This window comes from Pleurodeles waltl, chromosome 12 (genome assembly GCF_031143425.1).
Source record: "Pleurodeles waltl isolate 20211129_DDA chromosome 12, aPleWal1.hap1.20221129, whole genome shotgun sequence".
NCBI lineage: Eukaryota > Metazoa > Chordata > Amphibia > Caudata > Salamandridae > Pleurodeles > Pleurodeles waltl.
Genome location: NC_090451.1, coordinates 528543311 through 528569364, shown reverse-complemented (window position 1 = coordinate 528569364; position 26054 = coordinate 528543311). Strand labels below are relative to the sequence as shown.

The window sequence follows — 26054 nt, the reverse complement described above, 5'->3', positions numbered from 1 at the left end:
GCTGGATGCGTCACTTTCTTGTTGAAGGTTCTTTGAAGCAGGAGATAGGCCAGTAGGGCTGGGGCCAAGTCAGTTTTCATCTTCCTTCTTCTCTGCTGGGGTTTCAGCTTAGCCGTCTTTCTTCTTTTGAGGTCACCAGGAATCTGATCATCTGGGTTCAGGGGGGCCCTTAAATCCTGGATTTTGTATATATACACACATACGCACACACACACACATTTATCAGTGTCATTGTTGAGACCCATTATGTAGGATACTGACGACTTGACTGTTAGCTTTGCTCTTTCCAAGCACTTACACACTGAACAAGGTAATAAGTGTGATGAAATTGCTGAGATGCATAATCTTATAGATTAAAGTAGTCTAAATAACTCTCCACACAGCATATTGAATGTAGTTGTGAGTGCTGCACTGTCAGGTGAACCCAATATGTATGTTATTGTCTCCCTGCTCGAGACTGGGTCCGCAAATGAGTTTGAGATCCATGGGTGAAGCTGTACCGTGCAGTAGTGCCGGGTTTTCTCACAGCACCATATGCATTAATTTCAAGCTGTGCTTATCTCTTGCAGGATGTGTTTTAGCTCTCCTATTGTGCCTACATAGAATAAACCTAGGATAACTCTCTGTTATTGTGGGGATTCCAGCTCTGAAGAAGCTTGTGCGCAAACTATAGGAGCACTTCACTCAGGCCTCACATTTGCACCATCCTGGCCCAACTCAGAAATTTGTTGTTGAGACAGATGCCTAATACCGAGCCATTGGAGCTCCACTTTTACAAAGGCAGAAAATCAACAGCCATGAACATCTATGATTTTGTCTGTCCCACATTCTGACAGATTGTGAAAGACTTGTCAATCTTAGAGTGAGCAATTGCCCATGAAACTTAACTGCAAAGAATGGAGACATTACTTAAATGGGTGCAAAAGAACCTTTTTGAAATCAGGACAGACCATTTAAAACTTGCAGTGCCTCCAGAGTCTCCAATGCAGAAACAGCCACCAAGCTTGTTAGGTCTACTTCTTTAGTCAGAATTACTTCTACATTACATATTTCCAGCTCCAAGAGTATTGTGGCTGACACTTTATTCTGAAGGTATCCAAATAGTTCATTAAACTTCAGACAACATTTAATTCAACCACAATCATTAGATCTGTTCAATCCTTCCTTTAAAGAATCAGAATTATCTCTTTTTGAGGCTAATATATTGGGGTGACTTTCCTTATCAAGAGAGACAAATGGTACTTTAAGGATCACACCATGTGTATGTGTATATATATATATATATATATATATATATATATATATATATATACACACATATATAACATTCAAAGAGCTAAGAACTGAAGTTCTACAGATGTCCAATTCCTCAATAGTTGGTCATAAAGGTATGACATCCACACTAGATCTTGTCCTTCTATCTAATGGAGACATCTAGTTGCAGATTCCTGACCTTAGAATTTCCCCCAGACTTCAGTCTGGATCTGGAGATTTTTCACGAGCAGTACCCCTGTGGGCTGCTAGGTGGTGTCAATCAGATCCACGTCCCTCGTCGGCATTCTGCCCGCGGGGATGACATCGCAGGTCCTCTATTAGGTGCCACCCTGGCATGCTGACATCAGTTCTGTTCTTTATGCACCAGCCAGCATTGATCTGAAGACAGATACCCTTCAGCCATTTTGCAGGTTTTGTCAAAGTTTGTTTGAGTTGCTAACTCCTGCTGCGTCAAGGGTTGTCATCAAGGAAGACCAGTTTCCAGTGTTGCAAGTCTCGTCATTGGGTGATGTACGTGACGGATCCGAACCTCGTGTGCCTTTGGTGTCTGGAGCACGACCACCAACCTGAAGTCGTGCACAAAGTATCGGGCCATGCATCTGAAGGCTTTGAGGGAGCAGTCCGGAAACTGTTGGTGGACCGATGCTAGACCACCGTGCAAGTCACAGTCTCAGTTGAAAGGAAGGTCTTATTATCAGTCACGGAGTACCCCACTCCTCGTCGTCCCACTCCAAGTCCTTGGGACAATGTGGTATATCGAGGCACAAGAAGAAGTCGAAGAAAGCAAAATGTTCTCTTGACCTTCCCTGCGTCCGTCAGCCAACGAGACACAGGGGCATCATTGTTCTAGGCCTCCCTCCTGCGGGGCCTGCGTCTGGGCCGACTCCACGTCACCTCGAGCCAAAGTGACCCCTGCCAAATTGAAAGTTCTATGAGGCCATGCACCTCATTTTTGGGCAGTTTGACATCACTGGCACACCTTTGGGCCCCATAGAGTCGGAAGGGGCACCTTGGGGTTCTGCGATGGCCTGCTTTGACTTTGGCTCTGAGGGGCACCCATGGATCGATGCTTGGATTTGGGATGGTGCCAGTCGTACCAACTCGACCTTCCCTGACAACCTTCTGACGCTAACGCTCCCTCCATCACGCGTGACCCCAGGCGGCTCCATCCATATTCTCTAGCCTCACGGGAAAGATATCAGGTATCCGACGTCTAAAATCCTGATTGAGGCCACTGACCCTCTCACTGTTGCACTGGGTCTTTTTATATCTTAAAAAAACAAAAGGAGCTTTCTGGGAAAAAAACCATTTTGCAATTCAAACATGCTGGCTAGTTTAGGTGTGCTTTGAAAATTAAACGTTGGGGTTTTGCCATAATCCCAGGATGTCAAATCAAAACAAGGCCGTTCCCTGCCGTCTGAGTACATCCTTATTAACCAAAGCCCTTGGTGAGAAAAAGCACGAAGACAAGACAGAATGCACAGTTTACAATGTGGAAAATTATGGGCAGCCGTTAACATGGCAGTGTCTAAATCTACGATAAAGTCAATAGGCAGAATAAATATAAGGCTAAACTGAATACAAAATGTAGTCTGTAACTGGTGAACACTGGACAGCTAATCCAGGTGCAAAGTGCTGCAACACAAAGTCAGTTGTCAAAACACATATTTCACTACAATTATCCAAGCTCCACCCCCATCCGATCCCCCTCCCTTCCCGAATCAGATCTGACAGTAGAGACAGATGCATCACTCCTAGGCTGGGGCTGCCATCTGGAAGCGGTGGCAATCAGAGGCAACTGTTCTCTGACAAAGTCCAGACTCCACATCAGCCTTTTTAGAGCTCTGTGCTCTCAGACTAGCATTGAAAGCATTTCTTCCCTCTCTCAAGGAAAAAGGCTGTACACGTGTTCATGAACACCACCACCGCCATATGGTACTTCAACAAGCAGGGTGGAGTGGGTTCATAGACCCTTTGTCAGGAGGCTCTGCACCTCTGGATATGGCTGGAGCAGGGCAGTTCCCTGGTGGATCAACATCTGGTGAACTCTCTAAATGCCAGAGCAGATTAACTCCGCTGACGATGCTTAGTGGATCACAAATGGAGTCTCCATTCCGAGGTGGTGCAAGCAGTCTCTTTCAGCAGTGAGGAAAGCTTCAGTAAGATCTGTTTTCCTTGTCCAATGTCAGCAGTATTGCGCATTGGAGTTTCCAAGGTGCCAATCACTCTGCAACGCTTTTCTTCTCAAGTGGAACTCTGCCTAGAGTTCTCAAGAAGATCAAGAACGACTGGACCCAAGTCATTCTTGTGGCTCCAGACTGGGCATGGAGAGTCTGGTATCCTGAGCTACTGAGCATGGGCTATCGATCCTTTCATCAGACTGCCTCTTCAGGAGGATCTTCTGTCGCAGCAGCAGTGAAGGGTTCTCCACCCAAACCTGTCCAGTCTCTGCCTTCTTGTGTGGAGACTGAGCGGGGACAGTTGACAGCTTTTGACTTTCCGGCCAGTCTAATAGAATCTTGGCAGCCAGGAGTCCCTCCACCAAAATGGTATACGCCTGTTGTTGGATTAAATTTGTGGCATGGTACACAGACACGTCAGTTGACCCTCTTTCTGCTCCTCTCTCTGAGGTCTCACTGTTTATCCTTTCTCTGGCAGGACTCTACTAAGGGCACTCTCAAAGGTTATTTATCTGATATTTCTGCGTTTTTTGAGGATGCCTGATCAACCTTCTTTGCTTAAGTCTACTATTGATAAAGGTTCCTCAAATGTCTTAATCATGTTTCCTCCACCCCCATTCATTATGCTCCAATGGAATTTGAATTTGGTTCTGACATCCCTGATGCACTCCTTTTCAGCCTCTCCACGATGGTCCTCTCAGGCTTCTCACCTAGAAAACAGCCTTTCTTGTGGCCATTACATCTGCCCGCAGGGTGAGTGAGCTGCAGGCATTGTCATCTAAGCCACCCTACCTTTCCGTATATATATACCAAGCTAATGGGCCTTCCTGTGCTAGATGGGAGGGAGGAGCTGACACATGTGAACAGGGTTGTGCCTGTCCCCACACAAAGAGCTGCATAATCCCCTATAGGTTGTCTGGAGCTAGGGAAGGAAGAGCAGGGACCTTGTGCACTTCAAAGGCCTCTCTTTGAAGTCTCCCCCACTTCAAAGGCTCAACCAAATATAAGTACTGGACCCCGCACCCCACCAAATCAGTACACATCTGGATCTGAGAACATTCTGTTAGGAAAGACTGCTATGCTGCTAGGAGGGACTGCCACTCTGCTCAGCTGCATTGCTCTGTTGGCTTGCTGCCTGCTGCCTCTTGCCTGGGAGTGAGAAAGACTAGACTTTGCCCTCTACATCCTCTGCAGAATCAAGTGACTCCAAGGACTTGCTCGCTTCCCTTTGTTCTAGAAGTCTTAGGACCATCAAAGACTTCCCTCCGCCCTGCTTCAGCGGCTGGGCTCTGTCACTGTGAGTCCTGCCCTGCCAAGAGGTGTCAGCCCAGTCTTGGGCCTTAAGTGAGGATACTGCCTCTGTTTTTCTTCAAAAACAGATACCTCAAGGCCGTTGCACTTCTTGGGAACGCCGCAGTGCCGTAGAATGCAGACGCAGTGCCAATTCAACAATGACGTGAGACCTGACTGTGAGGTTCGACAACGACTCAGTAGCTGTAGAGAAAGGGATTCAATGCTGATGCAGGAACCGATTGTGAGATTCAGTGATGATGCATCTACTTGACTGCGTGGATCAGAACGGACGCATTGAGTCTTCAGTGCTGACACTTGCTCCACCCAGGGTACTGCGTAGGTACTGTAGCCGGGCTACCCTCTATCATGGTCAGCCGGAACCTTGGTTTTACTCCGGTCTAGCACGACCTCAAGTAATCTTTTAGCACTAATACATTTAAAGCACTTCATTGCAGTTTAATCTTTATAAATTCATAACTTGAGTTCTATACTTATTGGATTTTTGATGCTTTGGTCTTGTTTTACTTAGATAAATAATATCTATTTTTCTAAATTCATGTAGAGTCTTTTGGGGGTGTTTTTCACTGTGGTACTGTAAGTTAGGGGTTGTACAAATACTTTACACGTTGCCTTTTAACTTAAGCCTGACTGCTCTGTGCCAAGCTACCAGAGGGTAAGCACAGGTTGATTTAGGGTGTGTTTCTGACTTAACCTGACTAGGATTGAGGCCCCTGCTTGGACAGGATGCATACCTCTGCCAACTAGAGACTTAGAGGGTCATTCTGACCCTGGCGGCCGGTGGCCGCCAGGGCCACCGACCACGGGAGCACCGCCAACAGGCTGGCGGTGCTCCAATGAGCATTCTGACCGCGGCGGTTCAGCCGCGGTCAGAAGCGGAAAGTCAGCGGTCTCCCGCTGACTTTCCGCTGCTCTTTGGAATCCTCCATGGCTGCGGAGCGCGCTCCGCAGCCATGAGGATTCTGACCCCCCCCTACCGCCATCCTGTTCATGGCGGGAAAGCCGCCATGAACAGGATGGCGGTAGGGGGGGTCGCGGGGCCCCTGGGGGCCCCTGCCGTGCCCATGCCAATGGCATGGGCACGGCAGGGGCCCCCGTAAGAGGGCCCCGAAAAGTATTTCAGTGTCTGCCTTGCAGACACTGAAATACGCGACGGGTGCCACTGCACCCGTCGCACCTTCCCACTCCGCCGGCTCGATTACGAGCCGGCATCCTCGTGGGAAGGTCGTTTTCCCCTGGGCTGGCGGGCGGTTTTACTGGAACCGCCCGCCAGCCCAGGGGAAAACTCGTAATACCCGCCGCGGTCTTTTGTCCGCGGCGCGGTAATTTGGAGGGCGGGATCCTGGCGGGCGGCCTCCGCCGCCCGCCAGGGTCATAATGAGGCCCTTAATCTCTAAGATTCATTAAAACCAGAAAGCATGCAAATTCATTTAGAATGACTGTTGGAACCTATTAATCCTACTCAAGGAATAAGGAGTCCTGACACTGGACCCAAAAATGTGCACTAGAGGTCAGGTAGTAAGATGCAACTTACATAACCAATACTACCTCCAGTGCTTTATTTGAGCCAGTGGTCACAGGTGGGGCTATCAGGACTCATTTTCCAGGATCAGCACTTAATTTTCCTCATCAGACTTTGTCCCTGAGCAAGGGAGAGCATAAACACAAAATGGGGAGAGAAGGAGGCAGAGAAAGGTAAAACAGTGACCAAAAATAGGGATGAAAAAGAATGCATAAAAGTGAGATAAAGGGACAGAGAGTGGCTGGTAGTGGATGAAAGAGGTATGACGTGGAATCAAGACTACTAAGCCTTGGTATTTAGCACACCTGACATTCGAGAGTACTTGCTGCAGGCTTCTGAGCAAATGTTTGGACCCTGGAACGTATTATTTTAGAAATGAAGCACTACCGATCACATTGTTCGTGGGTCTCCAGTGCAGCACTACAAATAACAGTGGCATGCCCAGAAGCCATGCAGAAGTGTAAAACATGTGATCTTTTCTGTATATATTACAGATGTATGGTAAATAAAAGAATTTAGGGCAAGATGCAATATACATTTTTGTGTTAGTAAACAGTCTAAAATGGTGTTTGCAACTGTTGAAATTGATTTTCACATGTACAAATCTCATTTAGGAGTCGGTAAAGTTTTACCGACTTCTAAAATAGAACTGTAAATAGATACTGATTTGGTACGCATCCCTTCCAAATACCTAATTGGTATTTGATGTATCAATATTTTCTGAGTAAAATCTAACTGCAAAACATTGAACAATTACCGACTCCCGGACTCCTGAGCGGGGAAGGTAAGCCATTCACAAAATAGAAGGCGTTTCATTGGGACCCCTTAACCTTGATGAATGTTTAAAAAAATAATAATAATAATAATAATAATAATAATAAAAAAAATATATAAGTTTGGTGAAGGCAGTGGTCCAGGGATAACAGCAAACTCTCAAACAAACTGTAACAAAGTAAACTTTCTTTTTTAAAATACAGCACCATTTCCTTTAAGGAACATGGCCTACATTAAAAAATAAAAAGCTTTACTTTATTCAAAGGTCATCACAGACATGGTGGTCTGCTGACCCTAGAAGGACAACTTCCCTGTGATGGCCAACTTATCACAGTGAGTCACAATTTGCAACCTACCCCATAAATATTAATGGAGTAGGTCGGATTAAGACCCACTCCAATTCCAAATTTTATGAACCTGTCTATTATTATATCATCCGGTTCATAAAACTCAATAGCGGTAACACAAATAATGGTCGCAACTTGAAACCAATTTTTGGAAGCAGTATTTAGTACATCTGGGCTTAATTTCCTCCTTCTTCTCTATTGTTACTTACTCTTTACACCACCTCTCTCTTTTCATGTTATGGATGATTGTGTGGCTTATCATTTTATTTCATTAGTTATGTCAACTTTGTGAACATTCCACTAAGTTTCTTTAAAGAGCATTTGTGTACCTAGTTATTCAATATGAATAACTACTCTTTTGAAGGTTGTGGCACCAATAGCTGAAACAGAGAGATGACAAAGGTTTCATATGTACCACATCTGACACTATGCATTTTTTGTTGTTCAAAGTACTATGCTGTAGCAAAATTGAAAGTCAAAGGGCACTATGAGAAAGTACATCAGAGAGAACTAGATGTGATCATCTCAAAGCTAGGAATACAAAGGGTATGAACCTATTAATAAAATGCTGCATGAGAATGGTGCATAGTCTGTGTAGGAGACTCTGGGGGTCAGGTGTCTGGAAAGAATGCCCTTACCTCAGCCTTCTTTTCTGCATTAATATGCCCCTTCTCGTTCAAACAGCGGAAGGGAGGTGCCCTTTTCAGGCTTGGTGGATCCTCACACGTCCAGAGGAAAGAATAGGCTGAGTTAGTGGGGTTCATTATGTGGAACACCCTGAAACAGAGACGAGATGATTTTTTATGTAAAAGGGTGGTTGTTGAATGAACATAAAAAAGAAAAGAACCTTAATTTGGCTAGAGTTCCCCATTATCCTATCGAATAACTTAGGGTTACCATAACTAGATCTTCTAATGCGTTTCTAAAATATTGTAGGAGAAACACACAATTTAAGAAGCGCCATAACTTGTAGACAATTAACAGACGTCATCATTACTCGCTATTATTTTTCTATTTAAATTGATGTTTTACAACGTTTCAGCTGGAAGACAAAACACAGAATAGGAAGTTGGCTAGCTGCCTTTTTTAGAAAATGTACATTTGAATACGATATACAAATCACAGTATAAGAACAGTTAAAAGGTCTGCCAGATCCTAATGCAAAGAGAAGCCACTAAACTGCAGTGAAAATAAATCATTAGGCGTGCCATAACTAAAAAACAAAAATGACAGATGGAAAAAGAAAAAAGTCACCAGTGCAGCAGCCATGTGGGCAGAGCGCTATTTATAGAGGTACAGGGATGGGTTATAAATACAAGCATTGATATGAATCAAGCAAACCTAAAACAACAGATTAAAGACCGGAATATAAGGATGTACGAGTAGTATGCAAGCATTGACTTTTCCCCACAGGAAAAGGAAATAAAAGCAACAGAAAGATACCAAAATAGAAAATGCTTGCATTACAAATAGAATGAAAACATGATGTTATAAAGAATCCTGAAAACTGGCGAGGTCAATTGATAGAAAGTAACAGACTAAAGCCATACATGTTTAGTAAAATATGCTAAAGTAAAACAAGATATACCCATGAATGAGAAGCCGCGCTCTTCTGCTGTCCATCCAGTCTCTAATACACGTACACAGGATGCCCAAGTAAAATCAAATTTACATTTTCTTTCAAACACTGGGAGAGAATATTGTATTTGCCAAGTAATACATCAAACTATACCTCCGGCAAACTTTTCACTTCCTATATCCACAAGTTACAACAGTGCATTCAAGTATTGTTGCCAGCAATTTGTATTCTATGTCCAGGCCGGAGGCAAGGATTATGCTTATCTTTCTCCACTTTATTGAACAGCAGCCAAGAACAAACAATAACTACAACTCCCAGGAGAACTTGGGAAAATGGAGTACAGTCCCAACAAATAAAAGCAGGCATTTAGTCCAATCAGGAATAGCCAGTCCATAACGTAATCCTTCCTTGATATCTCCTCCTCCTCTTTCTTCGCTGCTCGCAGCTAAGTTAAGTCACCATTTTCTCTTCGTCTATAGTTATTCAAATGTTTATTGTATTTACACTGTTTATTCCTTAATTTATCATTTATATACTTGTTTATCTTACTTGCGGAAGCGTTTTTCGCCCCTTCGCGAGTGTTTACTGTTGTGCACTCTTAGGGAACTTCCTGACGACCGCCAGAGGGCGCTCGTCTGGAAGGTTTCCCTTAGCAACGGACGCGCTGAGGGAGACGCGCCTTACCTCAGCGCGAAGTGAGGTTTTTCCCCTCAGCGCATTTGTTCATTGTTTAGCTATCCCTGCCTGGAGAGAGACGCCCTTCCTTCTAGCGTCTGTAATATTATACTATTGGAATTCAAAAAGGCTCTGACGTCCCGTTGCTTCACCGGGGTCTGTATCTATTAATTGAATTTAATTGAATTTAACCCTCTGAGTTATATTTATTGCCCTTTTTCATGGGACACACTCCCAGGCAAGCAATAAATATTGCTGTTTTACCCCTCTAGATTCTACTGTGCACTGGCGTGTAGTGTCCCTGGCTTTAGCCCTCTCTTACTTTGAGTGTATAACACTCTTCAATTTATAAGCTGACACCCAGCTATACATTATTTCTTTCGTATTGCTCTAAATATTTAACTATTTTTTTTTTCTCCAAATTTCAAATATGGATCTTAATGAGGAGGAGGAATTCTTCGATGCTGTTGACACGTCCATTTATAGGGCTGTTTCTGAAGCAATTGGTCCCTTCGAGGACAGATTATCTCAACAAATAGCGCACAAATGCGCAAAATTCTTAACCTCTACTGTTATCCCTTCAGCCCCACCTGCCTCCAACGATACATTCGCAGACGCACCTCCTGCTAAGTGTCTTCGTGAATTAGGTATCGACATAGATCTTTTTGATAGGGTCAGGAATTCCCTAATTTCCCCCTCTGATCCCCCTTTTTCTTTAGATTCCTTACGGCCTCTGTCCCCCGCCTTCCCTAACAGTGATTCTTCTGGGGACCAAGAAGTGGACGCCAGTCTATCCAGACCTTGGCTTCCTTCTGGTTCGCAGCCTGCTCCTGCAGTCTCAGACATGTTGGACCCAGATGACATTATCCATCCCAGGTCATCTGAATGGGCACCATCTGACAAGGTGGCATCTTGTGTAGGAGGACGCATTAGGAAACCGCTAGAAACAGATTCTCGTAATTGCCTAAGAGCAGAATGTCCTCGACCTTCTTTGGCAGACAAGGTAGCCATCATTCCGGATTTAGACCCCAGGATGTCTACTTTCTTACAAACATTTATAAAGGATCCTAAGAAAGGAACTGACAGGCCTTGGAGGGCATGTCAGGATAAACTTCTTGATGTCCTTTGACAAAGACCCTTGACATGGCTGAAGACGCTAAATCTTCTGGTACATTAATTTCTCCAGAGGTCCTTTTAGGCTGGGCACAGCGTGCTATTGTTTTTTTGGGAAACTGTGCTCTTTCCACCAAACGCCATCGTTCTTTGTTAATTAAAGTGGACGCAAAGCTAGAAGATCTGGCCGATTCTGAAGCAGGTCCTGTAGCTCAAGGAGGTTTGTTTGGAGAACCCTTCATAAAAGAGTCAGGGAAATTTGTGAATACTTTCACTTCCCTGGATAAAGCACACTCCTCAATGAATAAAGTTTTTCCTACTCGAATTTTCCATGGGGCCGGTCGAGACAGGGGCCGCTCGTCCGGCCGTGTGCAATCAACCAACTCCTTCAGAGGACAAGGCTCCAGGCAGGCACAGTTCCAAGACCAGAATCGCTTTGCCAACTTCTATCCAACCAGGGCCAGACGCTTCAGACATCGTGGTGGTAGAGGATCTGCATCAACATCCTCTTACGGTAAGTGTTATCCCTTCTTCCCTTTTAAAAGTAGGGGGTCGTCTGGCGAATTTTATCCACGGATGGAAACAAATTACACAGGATGCATGGGTCTTACAGACAATACAAGGTTTCCATATAGAATTTGTAGGAACTCCCAAGCAGTTTCCCATCCAAATCCCCTGGGGTTTTCCTCGCAAGATGCCGTTTTGGTGGACACAGAGATTACAGCTTTGTTGGACAAACAAGCTATCTGTCCGACAATTCCACATCCTCGAGGTTTCATAAGCAATATCTTCCTCGTGGACAAAACAGATTGCGGTCGACGACCAGTCATCAATCTAAAAGAGTTCAACGAGTTGATTGTTTATCGCCACTTCAAAATGGAAGGGCTCCACCTTCTTCTGGATGTTTTGCGCCCTCTAGATTGGATGGCTCGTCTCGATTTAAAAGACGCCTATCTCACCATTCCTATCTTCCCACCCCACAGGCGTTTTCTTCAATTTTTCTGGGGAAATCAAACATTCAAGTTCACTACCCTTCAGTTCAGACTTTCCTCAGCTCTGTGGTGCTTCACCAAGGTTCTCAAACCGTTGGTGGAACATCTCAGAGCTCAGGGAATTCGACTAATTGTTTATCTCGACGACACTTTGCTACTAGCCCAATGTCCCAAACAACTCTCTGCCCATCTACAGGTAACAGTCAACTTGTTACAGGGCCTGGGGTTTATCATAAACAAAGCCAAGTCCCTTTTAACCCCTTCTCAAAGAGTGGTCTTTTTAGGCTTCACTATTGATTCGGTGTCTGCCACTCTAAGCCTTCCACCCCAAAAGATGAAGAAAATACGTCACGAATTACGTCGCAATCTAGTCAAACAGAAAGTCTCCCTGTGTCAAACTGCCCGCCTCATAAGGCTTCTTTCTTCCTCCATTCAGGCGATATTCCCGGGCCCGCTGCATTACTGAGCTCTTCAACGTCTCAAAGCAGCTCATCTTCACAAAGGCCTAACATATTCTCAAAAGTGACCCTTTCACAGGAGGCGTTAGAGGAAATTCATTGGTGGCTTTCACATATGGAAGCCTGGAACGGCAGAGCTATTTCCGGTTCCGCTCCAGATTTGGTCATAGGGTCAGATGCCAGCAGACTAGGCTGGGATGCTCGATGCGGATATTTCTCCACCAGGGGAACCTGGTCCTTAGAGGAACAGAATTTACATATAAATTGTCTCGAACTTCTAACTGGTTCATTTGCATGGACCAAAGACTCTATCCAATCGGGCGTCCTCTTGAAGATGGACAATATCTCCGCGGTCCGGTATATCAATCATCTGGGTGGCACTCGGTCCAAAACACTTTCCAATCTGGCGTCCAGTTTTTGGCAGTACTGCCTGGAACACCAGGTTTCTGTGACAGCACAATACCTCCCGGTAAGCCAGAATCAAGTTGCAGACTTTCATTCCAGACACCTCAAAGACTCCAGTTTATGGAAACTTCATCCAGAAGTGTTTTCTTATCCGTCCCAACTTTGGGGACCGTTTTCAGTCGATCTTTTTGCCTCCAGACTGGACCATCAACTTCCCAGGTTCTTCAGTTGGAGACCAGACCCGCTGTCAACTGCCACGGGTGCATTTCTACAGGACTGGAGTCAAGAGAAAGCTTACGCTTTCCCTCCCTTTGCGATAATTACTCGAACATCTGCCCAAGTGCGTTGCCAGTTGGAGTCCATAGTGCTGATAACTCCAATCTGGAGGTCTCAAGTGTGGTTTCCAGTTCTTCTGGAACCTTCTTAGGATTCTCCAATCCGACGCCCCCTGTTTCCCTCGCTTCTCAGTCCGAACGGTACGCCTCATCAAATGGTTCTAGAAGGTTCCTTGTCCTTGATGGCGTGGCGGATTTCCGGGGATGATGGTTGGTCCCGGGACTTTCGCAACAAGCTGAGGAGCTACTATCCAAAGCATGGGCCCCCAGCACCTGTAAGCGTTATAAATCGGCATGGGGAAGATGGACCCATTGGTGTTTGCGAAGGAGTTTTAATTCTGTGGAAACAGATATAGTTCATGTTCTTAATTTGTTTGCTGACCTTGCTTCCAAAGCTCTCGCATATCGTTCTATTAATTCTTACCGATCTGCTATTTCAGCAGGACATGTTTTGGTGGATGGTTTTCCTGTGGGAGAGCATAAACTGGTGTGCCGTCTTCTCCGGGGCATAATCTCTCTTTACCTCCGGAACCCCGATATTCTTCCCTTTGGGATGTTAATCAAGTTTTTAATCTCTTTCTATCTTGGCAACATAACCAGTATCTTTCCAGGAAAGAACTCTCAGCTAAATTAGCCATGCTGCTTTGTCTGGTATCTTGTAGAAGAGTTTCTGATGTCCGTGCTCTAGATATTTCTCACAGATCCTTTTCTCCTTCAGGAGTCTCGTTTACGGTAAGTAGATGTACAAAGACAAATACCAGAATTATCTCTTATCCGTCTTTCCCAGATGCCCCAAAGTTGTGCGTGGTACGATGCCTTAATGCATACGAGGACATGTCCTCAGAACTCCGACCTCCTGGTGAAAGTCAGCTCCTTATTGCATTGCGTAAACCTCACAGAGCTGTTTCCTTTCCTACCATTGCTAACTGGGTTCGTTGGGTCATGCAAGAAGCGGGCATTAATCTTTCCCTTTTTGGTGCACATTCTGCTCGTGGGGCAATGGCCTCCAAGGCATTCAACATAGGTGCTCGTTTGGAAGATATCATGAATGAAGCAGACTAGTCCTCGGACTCTACCCTTAAGAGGTTCTATTTCAAACCAGTCTTGAATATTGCTCAATTGGTTGTAAACAAGCTTTAAACTAGCATAATCCTCACCTCCGGTCCTGACATAGAATGAAAAATTTCCTAGCTATCGTAACAGAAAGTTTCAGTTCTATTAAGGACTCGGAGGCGAGGATTATCCCACCCTGCTCATCTTATAATACTGCAATTTTAAGTGATCCCTCCCAGTACCTAGTAAGTACATTTTGGGTCATGTTTTTCTCACTTGTCATGCTTTATGAATATGTTGGGTTTAGCTGAACAAACAAAAACAAAAAAAAGAAAGCAAAGAGAGATCATCAAAGCTAGTTTTATCTTTTTAATCCTTTTCATTCTTTCTAGGATCTGACACAACAAAACAGGATACTTCATGATGGTTCTTGACCGGCTCGCGCTTAGAAAGAGTAGGAGGAGATCCCAAGGAAGGACTACGTTATGGTCTGCCTATTCCTGATTGGACTAAATACCTGCTTTTTATTTGTTGAGACTGTACTCCATTTTACCAAGTTCTCATGGGAGTTGTAGTTATCGCTTGTTCTTGGCTGCTGTTCAATAAAGTGGAGAAAGATAAGCATAATCCTCGCCTCCGAGTCCTTAATAGAATTGAAACTTTCTGTTAGGATAGCTAGGAAATTTTTCATTATATTATTCCGTAGAACTCTAGCCCATTATAAATGTAAAAATGTTTCCAGCTTCTGTGCAGTATCCAATAGCTACAAAATAGTTTGCAAGGGCTCCATGGGAAGAAATGAGCGGAGGAAAGAGTGATGATGCATGTATATTTTTCAATGCTCCAGCATCCATTGTCACTGAAAAGTTATATGCTGACCCACATCATCATAGGTCACATACAGGGTCCCAATTCTTTTCTTCGCGTACACTGTTAAAGTGAGGAGTAATTAAACAGGAGAGATCTCATATTACACTGATTTATCCACATGCTTAAAGGGAGATTTATTTTTTAATTGCATTTTTATGGATTTATAAAGTGTGTTACCGTTATCCCGTAGAAACCAAGCACTGTAGCAAATCTCAAATGAGAGGCTCTAGGACAAAGTGGATTCCTAGATAGAAATGTCAACCAGTACGGTGAAGACAGAAATAACTGGTCTTCCTAAAAGTCCCTTAAGATACATGTAGACTGCATGCAGATATAGTAGTTTGTATTGGTGTGCAGTGGGTCAACTGCAGAACTTTTTACCTGATTTGGTAGAGATGGCCATCTGATATTGGAATAAACACACAGAAGACAACAATTTAAACGGAATGGGTTTATGCACCTATTGCCACATTTATGTTAAAAACAAATGTAAATTGCAGTCCCTGCAGTTATGATACTGTGCATGTGGGAGGGAGGATATGCTTTTAACGTCACATCTCACCACCTTGCTTTCTTCTCGACATGATTTCTATCTGGTCTAGAAGCAACGTTGAAAGATTGGATGGGATTCCTACATCGATCACAATGCTAAATTAATTACGGCCCACAGGTCACGTCAGACCTTTCAAAATGATTTTGAGTTGATTTGGGTGTACCGCCTTCCTGAAGTTAAATGGTTTCCCAACCAGTTTTCATTGTTACTGCTTCTTCAACAGTTTATATTCAGTATTTTGGTTCACTCGTCTCTCTTTGATGTAGTTCCCCTTTAATAGATAACTGTCTTGCCATTTATACCCAATATCTGCCAGCTCATCATCCTCTTAAATCTCAAAAGTTTTCGAAAGCGGTTCACCCTTTAATTACTCTTTATAGAACATCTTTTGGAGCTTCTTTGGACTTTCCAATTTGAAGGCAGGTATGCTGGACCATTTACGAATTTCTCTTCCCTTAAATGTAGGGTCAAGCCTGTGTTTTGTTACAAAATACTTCTGACAAACCATTCACTTGGTGCCCTTTTAGTTTTAGCTTACACGAGAAGGATGGTTCTGTTCAATCATTTTCCTATTACCTGGCTAAAGACTAGGGTTCTACAAAGAATTGTCCTGGATTCTGCCTTTAACCATGTTCCCAGTATCTCTCTCTGGTTCAATACCTCCTTATTGCTGGGCATCGTACTGGAAAACCATTGCTTGGAGACCTGGTTTAGTCATTTTTTCTAACTTCTCTTCATCACCAGATTCTCTAATCAGGTTTAATGTCAAGGACTAAGGGCCTGATTAAGAGTTTGGCAGAGAGTGTACCCCATCGCAATGGTGACAGAGTACCCTCTCCACCAAACTTGTAGAACTCTTTTTCCTTTATGAGGCTGCACATTATGGGATATAGATTGTCGATGCTTTACTGGTATGCCGTGGTTACCTCATTTCTTTTTCCCTTTTTTAATTCTTTATGTTTGTTTCCATAATGGACACTGCCAAACTTAATTACTTTTTACTGCTTTTGCAGATGGCAAAAATATGTGGCATGGGTTATACTGATTACTGAGTGCTCCTTAAGTAGCAACTTGTGAGCTTTTCAGGCCAGGAATATCCAAGGTCGGTTTGCAGCAGGAATTTCAAAGTTACATTCACTCATTCTGACTAGTTTAGAACACAAGAGTTTTCAATATTGCTACCAAAATGTGTGTGGGTAAGCTGTTTTATCAGGAGCAGTGACAAATGCTGTAAAGTTTCACTCACTAATGTATCTGCTTGTGGGAGGGACAAGTTGCTCTTGTGTAAGAGGAGTGAGCAAGTGGAATACTATTGTTTCATCTTACCTTAGAAGTCACCTAAAGCATCTGTAATAAGGATTTTCTGCATGAGAGCACAACAGCATCATTTTAGTTTGTTAAGGGAGCCACCGGTGACATCTTAGCTGAGAATGCTGGCTTCACTTTGGCTTGTTTGTTCACTGAGGTCGAGGTATGCTTCCCACATGGTGATGATTTTTTTTATCTTGGTCACTGTTTTGTCAAAGACAGCTGAGCGAGCTCACTGTTTAAAGTTGAAGGGGCGGCCGAAGACTGAATATTTAGTTTTTGACCTACTATATTTAGGCTGTGAGGTCCTAACCATGTTTCAAAGATCTCAAAGTGACAGATAAACCGACAATTGATCTTTATTGTTAGAGCCATGTCTCTTTGATATGGAAGTACTAAGAATTCAGAAGTCCATGAGGGGTTTGATAAAAAAATTGTCAAGAGGGGGGATTCCTAAGGGGATTTTTGGGGAAATAGGTTAGGTAGGGAGGATACATTACCTCATCTTACTCTATGGACGTGCGTGGTCAGTCAGAATGCTTTAAAACTGCTGGCTATTTCTAATATGTTGGACGCTATATGTAAGCAGTTGAGATGGAGTTTGTGATCCGCCGTATCAAATGCGGTAAAGAAATATGAAGGATCAGCATACTGAGAAAATCCCTGGCCTGCTAATTATAGGATGACACTCCTGATAGCAGCTAGGTACATTATCATCATAAGGTGCGGGAAATATCCAAACTGGTGGATTTTTAGTATTTGCTTGGACATCTATGTGAGAATGGAGTTACACACTAATGACTATTTACAGAATGTTCGGATGCCTTCCAATGCAGCAGTAGTTAAAATTATTTTTTATTCACTGATTTCCAACCATAACTGTAAAAGTATAATTCTGATTTTATCTCAAAAAGTGTTTTTTTTTTTAAATGTCAGGACCAATAACACATAAGTAAAGCAATTCACAGCCCATATGCAGAGCATGCAAGAAATTATGCATTCCAAGAAACATCATCATAATTATTGAAAAAAGTAACTAAATGAAAAACAATGCTGATGGGTACTGATGAGTCAGTACACATGTCTAATCATAGCTGTTGCTAATAGATTAATTGCATGTTCAGTATGCTATTCAGAATATTTAGGACTAAGGGTGGTCCTCGGACATTAGGTGGTGAATGGAGAAGGAAGTGGTAGTGCTTTGAGTCTGCTATGTCTATAGTAACTTTCTTGCAGAGGAATGTTTCAGAAATGTTTTCAGGCAGGCGATTGAACTGAAGCCTATAGTGATTAGTAAGTGTTGGAAGTGGTCACAGTGCTGGAAGATAAAATGAACCAGGAATGCAGCTGCTGTAATGGGTGGGTATTAACACATCAGTATTTTCTAATTTGAATTCAGTTATGTCTTAATGCATAATCATATGGTTGGACAGTTGTTGATGGGTATACAGTGAAAGGGGTAAGGGGTAATCGGGATAACCTGCAACCAAACGCACTGCTCTTCTCTAGACTGTCTGCCCTGGTTGATTAGGATAAGAGTGAAGAAATATCCCCTCTGTTCTTAGTGAGCACTGGCTACGTGAATATTAGTTTAATTAATGAGTGTGGCTTACTCATGTTCACCTAGAGCGTGACCTAAAATACTGTCCTTTTCTAGGGAATCTGGCCCACTAGCTATGCTGCTCTTTAACTTATCCATCCTTCTGACTCTAGCGGCTCCTTACTTAAGCATGCCAACTTTCTCTTCAAATACCACATGGTTAAACATTCACTGAGCTACATTTGAGGATCTGGCAGGTACTCTCTCACGTCTTCATGTTCCTCTGTTTCTTGGTCTATACGTAGCAACCAGAAGTCTTACTGTCAGGTTATTAGTGTGAGAAAGTAGCCTCTTTCTAGCCTTGTTACCCCCACTTTTGGCCTGTTTGTGAGTGTATGTCAGGGTGTTTTCACTGTCTCACTGGGATCCTGCTAGCCAGGGCCCAGTGCTCATAGTGAAAACCCTATGGTTTCAGTATGTTTGTTATGTGTCACTGGGACCCTGCTAGTCAGGACCCCAGTGCTCATAAGTTTGTGGCCTATATGTATGTGTTCCCTGTGTGATGCCTAATTGTCTCACTGAGGCTCTGCTAACCAGAACCTCAGTGGTTATGCTCTCTCTTTACAAATTGTCACTAACAGGCTAGTGGCCAATTTCACCAATTCACATTGGCATACTGGAACACCCTTATAATTCCCTAGTATATGGTACTGAGGTACCCAGGGTATTGGTGTTCCAGGAGATCCCTATGGGCTGCAGCATTTCTTTTGCCACCCATAGGGAGCTCTGACAATTCTTACACACGCATGTCACTGCAGCCTGAGTGAAATAACGTCCACGTTATTTCACAGCCATTTTCCACTGCACTTAAGTAACTTATAAGTCACCTATATGTCTAACCTTTACCTGGTAAAGGTTGGGTGCTAAGTTACTTAGTGTGTGGGCACCCTGGCACTAGCCAAGGTGCCCCCAAATTGTTCAGGGCAAATTTCCCGGACTTTGTGAGTGCGGGGACACCATTACACGCGTGCACTATACATAGGTCACTACCTATGTATAGCGTCACAATGGTAACTCCGAACATGTCCATGTAACATGTCTAAGATCATGGAATTGTCACCCCAATGCCATTGTGGCATTGGGGAGACAATTCCATGATCCCCAGAGTCTCTAGCACAGACCCGGGTACTGCCAAACTACCTTTCCCGGGCTTTCACTGCAGCTGCTGCCAACCCCTCAGGCAGGTTTCTGCCCTCCTGGGGTCCAGCCAGGCTTGGCCCAGGAAGGCAGAACAAAGGACTTCCTCAGAGAGAGGGTGTTACACCCTCTCCCTTTGGAAAAAGGTGTCAGGGCTGGGGAGGAGTAGCCTCCCCCAGCCTCTGGAAATGCTTTGATGGGCACAGATGGTGCCCATCTCTGCATAAGCCAGTCTACACCGGTTCAGGGATCCCCCAGCCCTGCTCTGGCGCGAAACTGGACAAAGGAAAGGGGAGTGACCACTCCCCTGACATGCACCTCCCCTGGGAGGTGCCCAGAGCTCCTCCAGTGTGCTCCAGACCTCTGACATCTTGGAAACAGAGGTGCTACTGGCACACTGGACTGCTCTGAGTGGCCAGGGCCAGCAGGTGACGTTAGAGACTCCTTCTGATAGGCTCTTACCTGTGTTGCTAGCCTATCCTCCTTCCTAGGTAGCCAAACCTCCTTTTCTGGCTATTTAGGGTCTCTGCTTTGGGGAATTCTTTAGATAACGAATGCAAGAGCTCATCAGAGTTCCTCTGCATCTCTCTCTTCACCTTCTGCCAAGGAATCGACCGCTGACTGCTCTGGACGCCTGCAAAACCGCAACAAAGTAGCAAAGACGACTACTGCAACCTTGTATCACTGATCCGGCCGCCTTCTCAACTGTTTTCCTGGTGGTGCATGCTGTGGGGATAGTCTGCCTCCTCTCTGCACTAGAAGCTCCGAAGAAATCTCCCGTGGGTCGACGGAATCTTCCCCCTGCAACCGCAGGCACCAAAAGACTGCATCACCGGTCCTCTGGGTCCCCTCTCAGCACGACGCGCGTGGTCCCTGGAACTCAGCAACTCTGTCCAAGTGACTCTCACAGTCCAGTGACTCTTCAGTCCAAGTTTGGTGGAGGTAAGTCCTTGCCTCCCCACGCTAGACTGCATTGCTGGGTACCGCGTGATTTGCAGCTGCTCCAGGTCCTGTGCACTCTTCCAGGATTTCCTTTGTGCACAGCCAAGCCTGGGTCCCCGACACTCTAACCTGCAGTGCACGACCTCCTGAGTTGTCCTCCGGTGTCGTGGGACCTTCCTTTGTGACTTTGGGTGAGCTCCGGTTCACTCTTCTTCGTAGTGCCTGTTCCGGCACTTCTGGGGGTGCTGCTTGCTTCTGAGTGGGCCCCTTGTCTTGCTGGGCGCCCCCTCTGTCTCCTCACGTAATTGGCGACATCCTGGTCCCTCCTGGGCCACAGCAGCATCCAAAAACCCTAACCACGACCCTTGCAGCTAGCAAGGTTTGTTTGCGGTCTTTCTGCACGGAAACACCTCTGCAAGCTTCTTCACGACGTGGGACATCCATCCTCCAAAGGGGAAGTTCCTAGTCCTCTTCGTTCTTGCAGAATCCACAGCTTCTACCATCCGGTGGCAGCTTCTTTGCACCCTCAGCTGATATTTCTTGGGCATCTGCCCACTCAGGAATTGAGTGTGACTCTTGGACTTGTTCCCCTTGTTCCACAGGTACTCTCATCTGGAAATCCATCGTTGTTGCATTGCTGGTGTTGGTCATCCTTGCAGAATTCCCCTATCACGACTTCTGTGCTCTCTGGGGAACTTAGGTGCACTTTGCACCCACTTTTCAGGGTCTTGGAGTGGGCTATTTTTCTAACCCTCACTGTTTTCTTACAGTCCCAGCGACCCTCTACAAGCTCACATAGGTTTGGGGTCCATACGTTATTCGCATTCCACTTTTGGAGTACATGGTTTGTGTTGCCCCTATACCTATGTGCTCTCATTGCAATATATTGTGACTGTACATTGCTTGCATTGCTTTCTATTGCTATTACTGCATAATTTAGGTATTGTGTACATATATCTTGTGTATATTTGCTATCCTCATACTGAGGGTACTCACTGAGATACTTTTGGCATATTGTCATAAAAATAAAGTACCTTTATTTTTAGTATATCTGTGTATTGTGTTTTCTTATGATATTGTGCATATGACACCAGTGGTATAGTAGGAGCTTTACACGTCTCCTAGTTCAGCCTAAGCTGCTCTGCTAAGCTACCCTTTTCTATCAGCCTAAGCTGCTAGACATCCCTCTACACTAAAAAGGGATACCTGGACCTGGTGCAGAGTGTAAGTACCCCTTGGTACCACTACAAACCAGGCCAGCCTCCTACAATTAGTGCCTAAGAAAGATGTGAAGTATGAAATGTGTAGACCTTGAGATTGTTTCCCCACAGGATAAAATTATAGGAGTTAATAAATCATTACATATTCACATTTCGAAACAGCAAAGACTAATCATTTATAAAGTGGCTTGAGAGACAATGAAGTTTCAGGTTGACTGTTATTTTGGGCAGTGCTGAACAAAACATGATGTGAAGTGCACATATTTTAGAAACCATTAATGTGAAAGAAATACAAGTCAGAGGTCATAAACAAGGATAGTTATCAGATCATACTTAAAGATTAAATACCTAGGAAGTATCCATGCACGGGTAAAAGAGCTCCACTAGAAGGGATGATTAATTGGGTGGAAATGCTCCAATCTATAAAGCAAATATGGGGTGGAGGCGGACTTACAACATGGATACCTCCATAAGGATAGATTTTCTTTCAACAAAATAAATATAAATTAGGGTAACATGTCTGAAGCTAGGGAACCATCCCATCCCCTCTAAAACCTGCCATCTGAACATAAACAAAGGATAAGTGACAGGCTGCTCAGAGAGCATACATGTTGTTAGAGGCTTGCAAATCAGAAGTCACACATAAGGCAAAAGAACTAGCATATAAAAAACTTTAGAAGGGGAGAAACCTGCTGCCTTTCAGTAACAGTTGAGTGAGAAATCTGTAATACAAAGAATAAGCAAAATAAGGTAAGGCTTGCCATACATAAACTGCGGCGAGAGTGCCCACTAATGAGTAAGACTAAGAAGTTTACACAAGTGGGGGCAAGCCCTGCAAACAAAAGGGAAAAGCCAAAGAGAAAGGCTGCCAAAACCTGTAGAATGGTGAAATAGGCTGAGATTCACAGAAGGTGGAAGGATGAAATCCATAACCTACATATAAAAGGGAGAGAGATCTGCAAACCAGAGACTACAAACAGAGGTGAACTGCATTTATCCATAAGCAATACTCTGATTTAAAGCGAAATTGTGAACCACTCCAGGACTCACCTGTTGTTCTTGGTGTTCACTCCAACAGCTGAAAATTCAATGACTCTGGTGTTGGAATCCAGGGTGGCGCCTGGCGGAGCACCACGTGGACCTCTCTGATCTGGATGGCGTCTGCTTTGGCTGATGTAATCAGAGTCTTCAAGCTCAAAGTGACAATAGGGCATAAGGCTCTTGCCCTTCACTGCCAGCACAGGGCCTTGCTGCTGTGCCATCAGGTTCGGAATACTAGCGAAAAGGGAGGATGGTTAGCAATGTACGTGGCCCTAACTGTTTTATTCCTTCAAAAATATTCGATCTATGCTTTACTTTATCCATCCAGATCTGCTTTGTGCGCTTGATAAGCTCTACATGCTGTACAGATCTCAAAAAGGTTACATAGGAGACGGAAAGCAACAACAACAATCATACTGAAGACACAAACACGAGTTTTATGTGGTTCTTGTACCTGTGATTGAACGGCATTTGTCAGAAATACAACCGCGATAAATGCAGGTGTGAGGACTGTATATGAGGAAATACATGGATGACGTTCGCATATAATATTTTCTATTATTTCTCAAATATATTTAATTGCTATTGATTCATCAACAAAGGCCAAATTAGTGTGAATGACTAAAAATCGTCCTATGTAATATGCAAAATGAAGCAGCCTTCTTCAGTTGGCTTCATTCAGAGCAGACACAATGGGATTGCCTCCGAGATTACAGAACAGAAGCAAAGGCATTCAGAGTCATTGTTTATCCTTAAACTCTATATTATTGCTGTAGTACATCATCGCCTTGAACTGGTTTCCAGCCCCACATGAAACAAAAAATTAGAAAATGCTCAATCTCAACGACGCTTCAAACCGACTGTAAAGAAACATTCCATAAACAATGGGTTGCAATTTTATTCACCTTCTGCAATCGCGCCTTTACCAATCTCACTGAATTGGTTTGCTGGGATTCAGGTAGAATATGGAGCTCAAGGACGCACAATTACTGAGCAGTAATATTTACCTCTAGACCCAGCTATCTGTCCGGCAGTCAGAATCTTGATAGGGTAGTGCACACAGGTGGATGCAATATCGGTCTGCAATCTGAAATTAGTGCCAGTTGCGTAAATCACAAGGATAAACTGGATTTTTAGAGCAATTTAGTACTTAAAGAAAGAAGTGTCAGCAAAACCCCTTTACTATTAATATATGTGTTGACACAGTCAGTGCGTTCTCCAGTACCACTTCTGCTTGCTGGCATGTTTCCCCTTGCTTACCATGGGTGTTAATCAGCTTGGCCTAGCACCACAGAGCATTTTCTATGGTGTGCCACTACACAGTGGTAAAACAACCATCGAGGTACCAGCTCATAAACTGTGCAGCAGCCTAATACTACGATGTGAATGATACGAGTTGCAACATGAAAGTTGCCTGAACAGCATACAGACACACAACTGCATGTAAAAATGGTATCTTGACTTTTATTTGGCCAGTGTCAGTGCATATGCTTAGCCTTGTCCATGACAATGTGAGGTCCAGGACTTATCCTATGACCTGATGGAGTGAACCAAGTGCTCCCTCAAATGAGAAAATGGGCCTACTGTCCTCAGCGTATGACATGAATCGGTGTTGGCAGCATACCACACTTTATGGCTTATAGTGCGACTAGACCTTTCTTCACTGTGACAGTGAGTGTGGACTACTGACACCTCTCGTGTAAAGTTACACCACTAAGTGAGACCCAGAACCTAGCACTGACATCCCGTGTGCATGTCGAGTACATGTGAGTGTACGAGCATGTGTCACACATATGGTAGTGGGACTCTGTGTAGGCAAACAGGATCCGTTTTAGCATAATGCGCTGGAGGGTGGAGAACTAAAAACTGAAGTCAGCAGGATATTGACAGCCATCTTTAAAAATGTAATGAAGACTTTGGCCCTGATTTAGTGCTTGGAGGACATGATACTCAGTCACAAACGGGACAGATGTCCCGTCAGCCTTATTACAAACTCCACAGGCTATTATGGGATCGTAATACAGCAGATGGGATATCCATCAATTTTGTGATAACACATCTGCCGAACTTTGAATCAGGTCCTATATATTAGAAAGTGGCTCCAGATTAGTTTTTCCTGAGCACTGCCATCTGGTAGATGGTAGGAGTGAGGGGGGACTGCAATTTTTGTTGTTCAAGGTGATGCATATTCAAGGCAGTGCATGGCCTTTTGTCTGATGATGACTAGGCAAATGATGCAGAGGGTTTCAGCACATTATGCCCCTGCTGTACCCCTGATTAGGGCAAGTCACACTCTAGCTGCTGTGCAAGCCATCGCTCTACACCAAGTTTGTGTCTGCAGAGCAGACTGGAAATTATGCGAAAAGGAATCAACACAAACTGGTCCTGAAGCATGAGCTAGTGGATCCACATTCCCTGTATTCAAACCACTCACTTTCTTTCAGTCACAAGTTTGTCATGAGCAAGAAAAAGAGTGCTCTACAGAGCGGCTGAAAAGCTGCTGTGTAACTAGGTCTGGTATCTGCCTAACAGCCAGTCCCAGATGCGAGGAAACATCTTTTCATGTCCACACTTTCTGCTAGGAAAGCTGTATATCTACTTGAAGAGCCTAGAAGCCAGTCTTCCTGCTGGGAGAGGAAGGGAGTGTGCCTGGCACTGCAGGAGGAGAGAGACTGACTGGAAGGAGTGGTCCAGTGTGTTCCTGAAATGAGGAGCATCCAGAAGAAGTTGACAAACCCAACTGACAAATCCAAGAGAGCAATCCAGAAGTGACCCGTGCATTGAAGGTATTGCCTAGTCTTCCTGGGCAGTTTTTGAGGATCTGCAAATAAGACTGTATCACAGTGTGTCATTTTGTGATGCCTGACAGTCTGCTCTGGGGAGAGTGACTGGTTATACTGCTCCAAACAAGGAGAAGATGAAATCCCAGCCGAAGTGGGAAGCCTCAAACCCACGCCCTGAGCTTGCACCTGCACACAGACACAATGAAGAAGACGTGACCTTGAGGGTGCAGCTTTTGCAGGCAGAAGCGCTAGTCTATGCCTAATCTCTGGGAGCCTTGATGCCGAAGAAAATAAAGCTGCATAAGCCTGCCTTCAGAGTCCGTACTGTGAAGTTCATCCTGCTCGCAGCAGCTGCTGCAGTAATCTGCAAAGAAGTACACCCCCTGATGGCAGGAATGCCATCTACTCCCACCACAGGGCAGATAGTCAAAAGGTAATTACAGGGATTAGCTGCACCGAGAGGAGGCGAAAGAGAGAGAGAGAGAGACAAAGGCAAATCTGCTGCACCCATTTGAGAATTTTTGATACAAAAGCCACTAAAGACGTTGCACATTTAACTTGTGAGAATGTTTGAGTAATCT

General features: G+C 44.3%; 1 protein-coding gene across 2 annotated transcripts in view; it reads right to left on the bottom strand.

Moving 5' to 3' along the window:
* HYDIN (HYDIN axonemal central pair apparatus protein) overlaps positions 1-26054 on the bottom strand; it is a 2122366-nt gene that overhangs the window by 166805 nt on the left and 1929507 nt on the right. For both annotated transcript variants that reach the window (XM_069217473.1, XM_069217472.1), the window contains 2 exons: positions 22700-22924; positions 8048-8186 (listed from right to left, as the gene is read on the bottom strand). In XM_069217473.1, coding sequence (XP_069073574.1) covers positions 8048-8186; positions 22700-22924 — 364 coding nt within the window. The remainder of the gene's footprint in view (positions 1-8047; positions 8187-22699; positions 22925-26054) is intronic.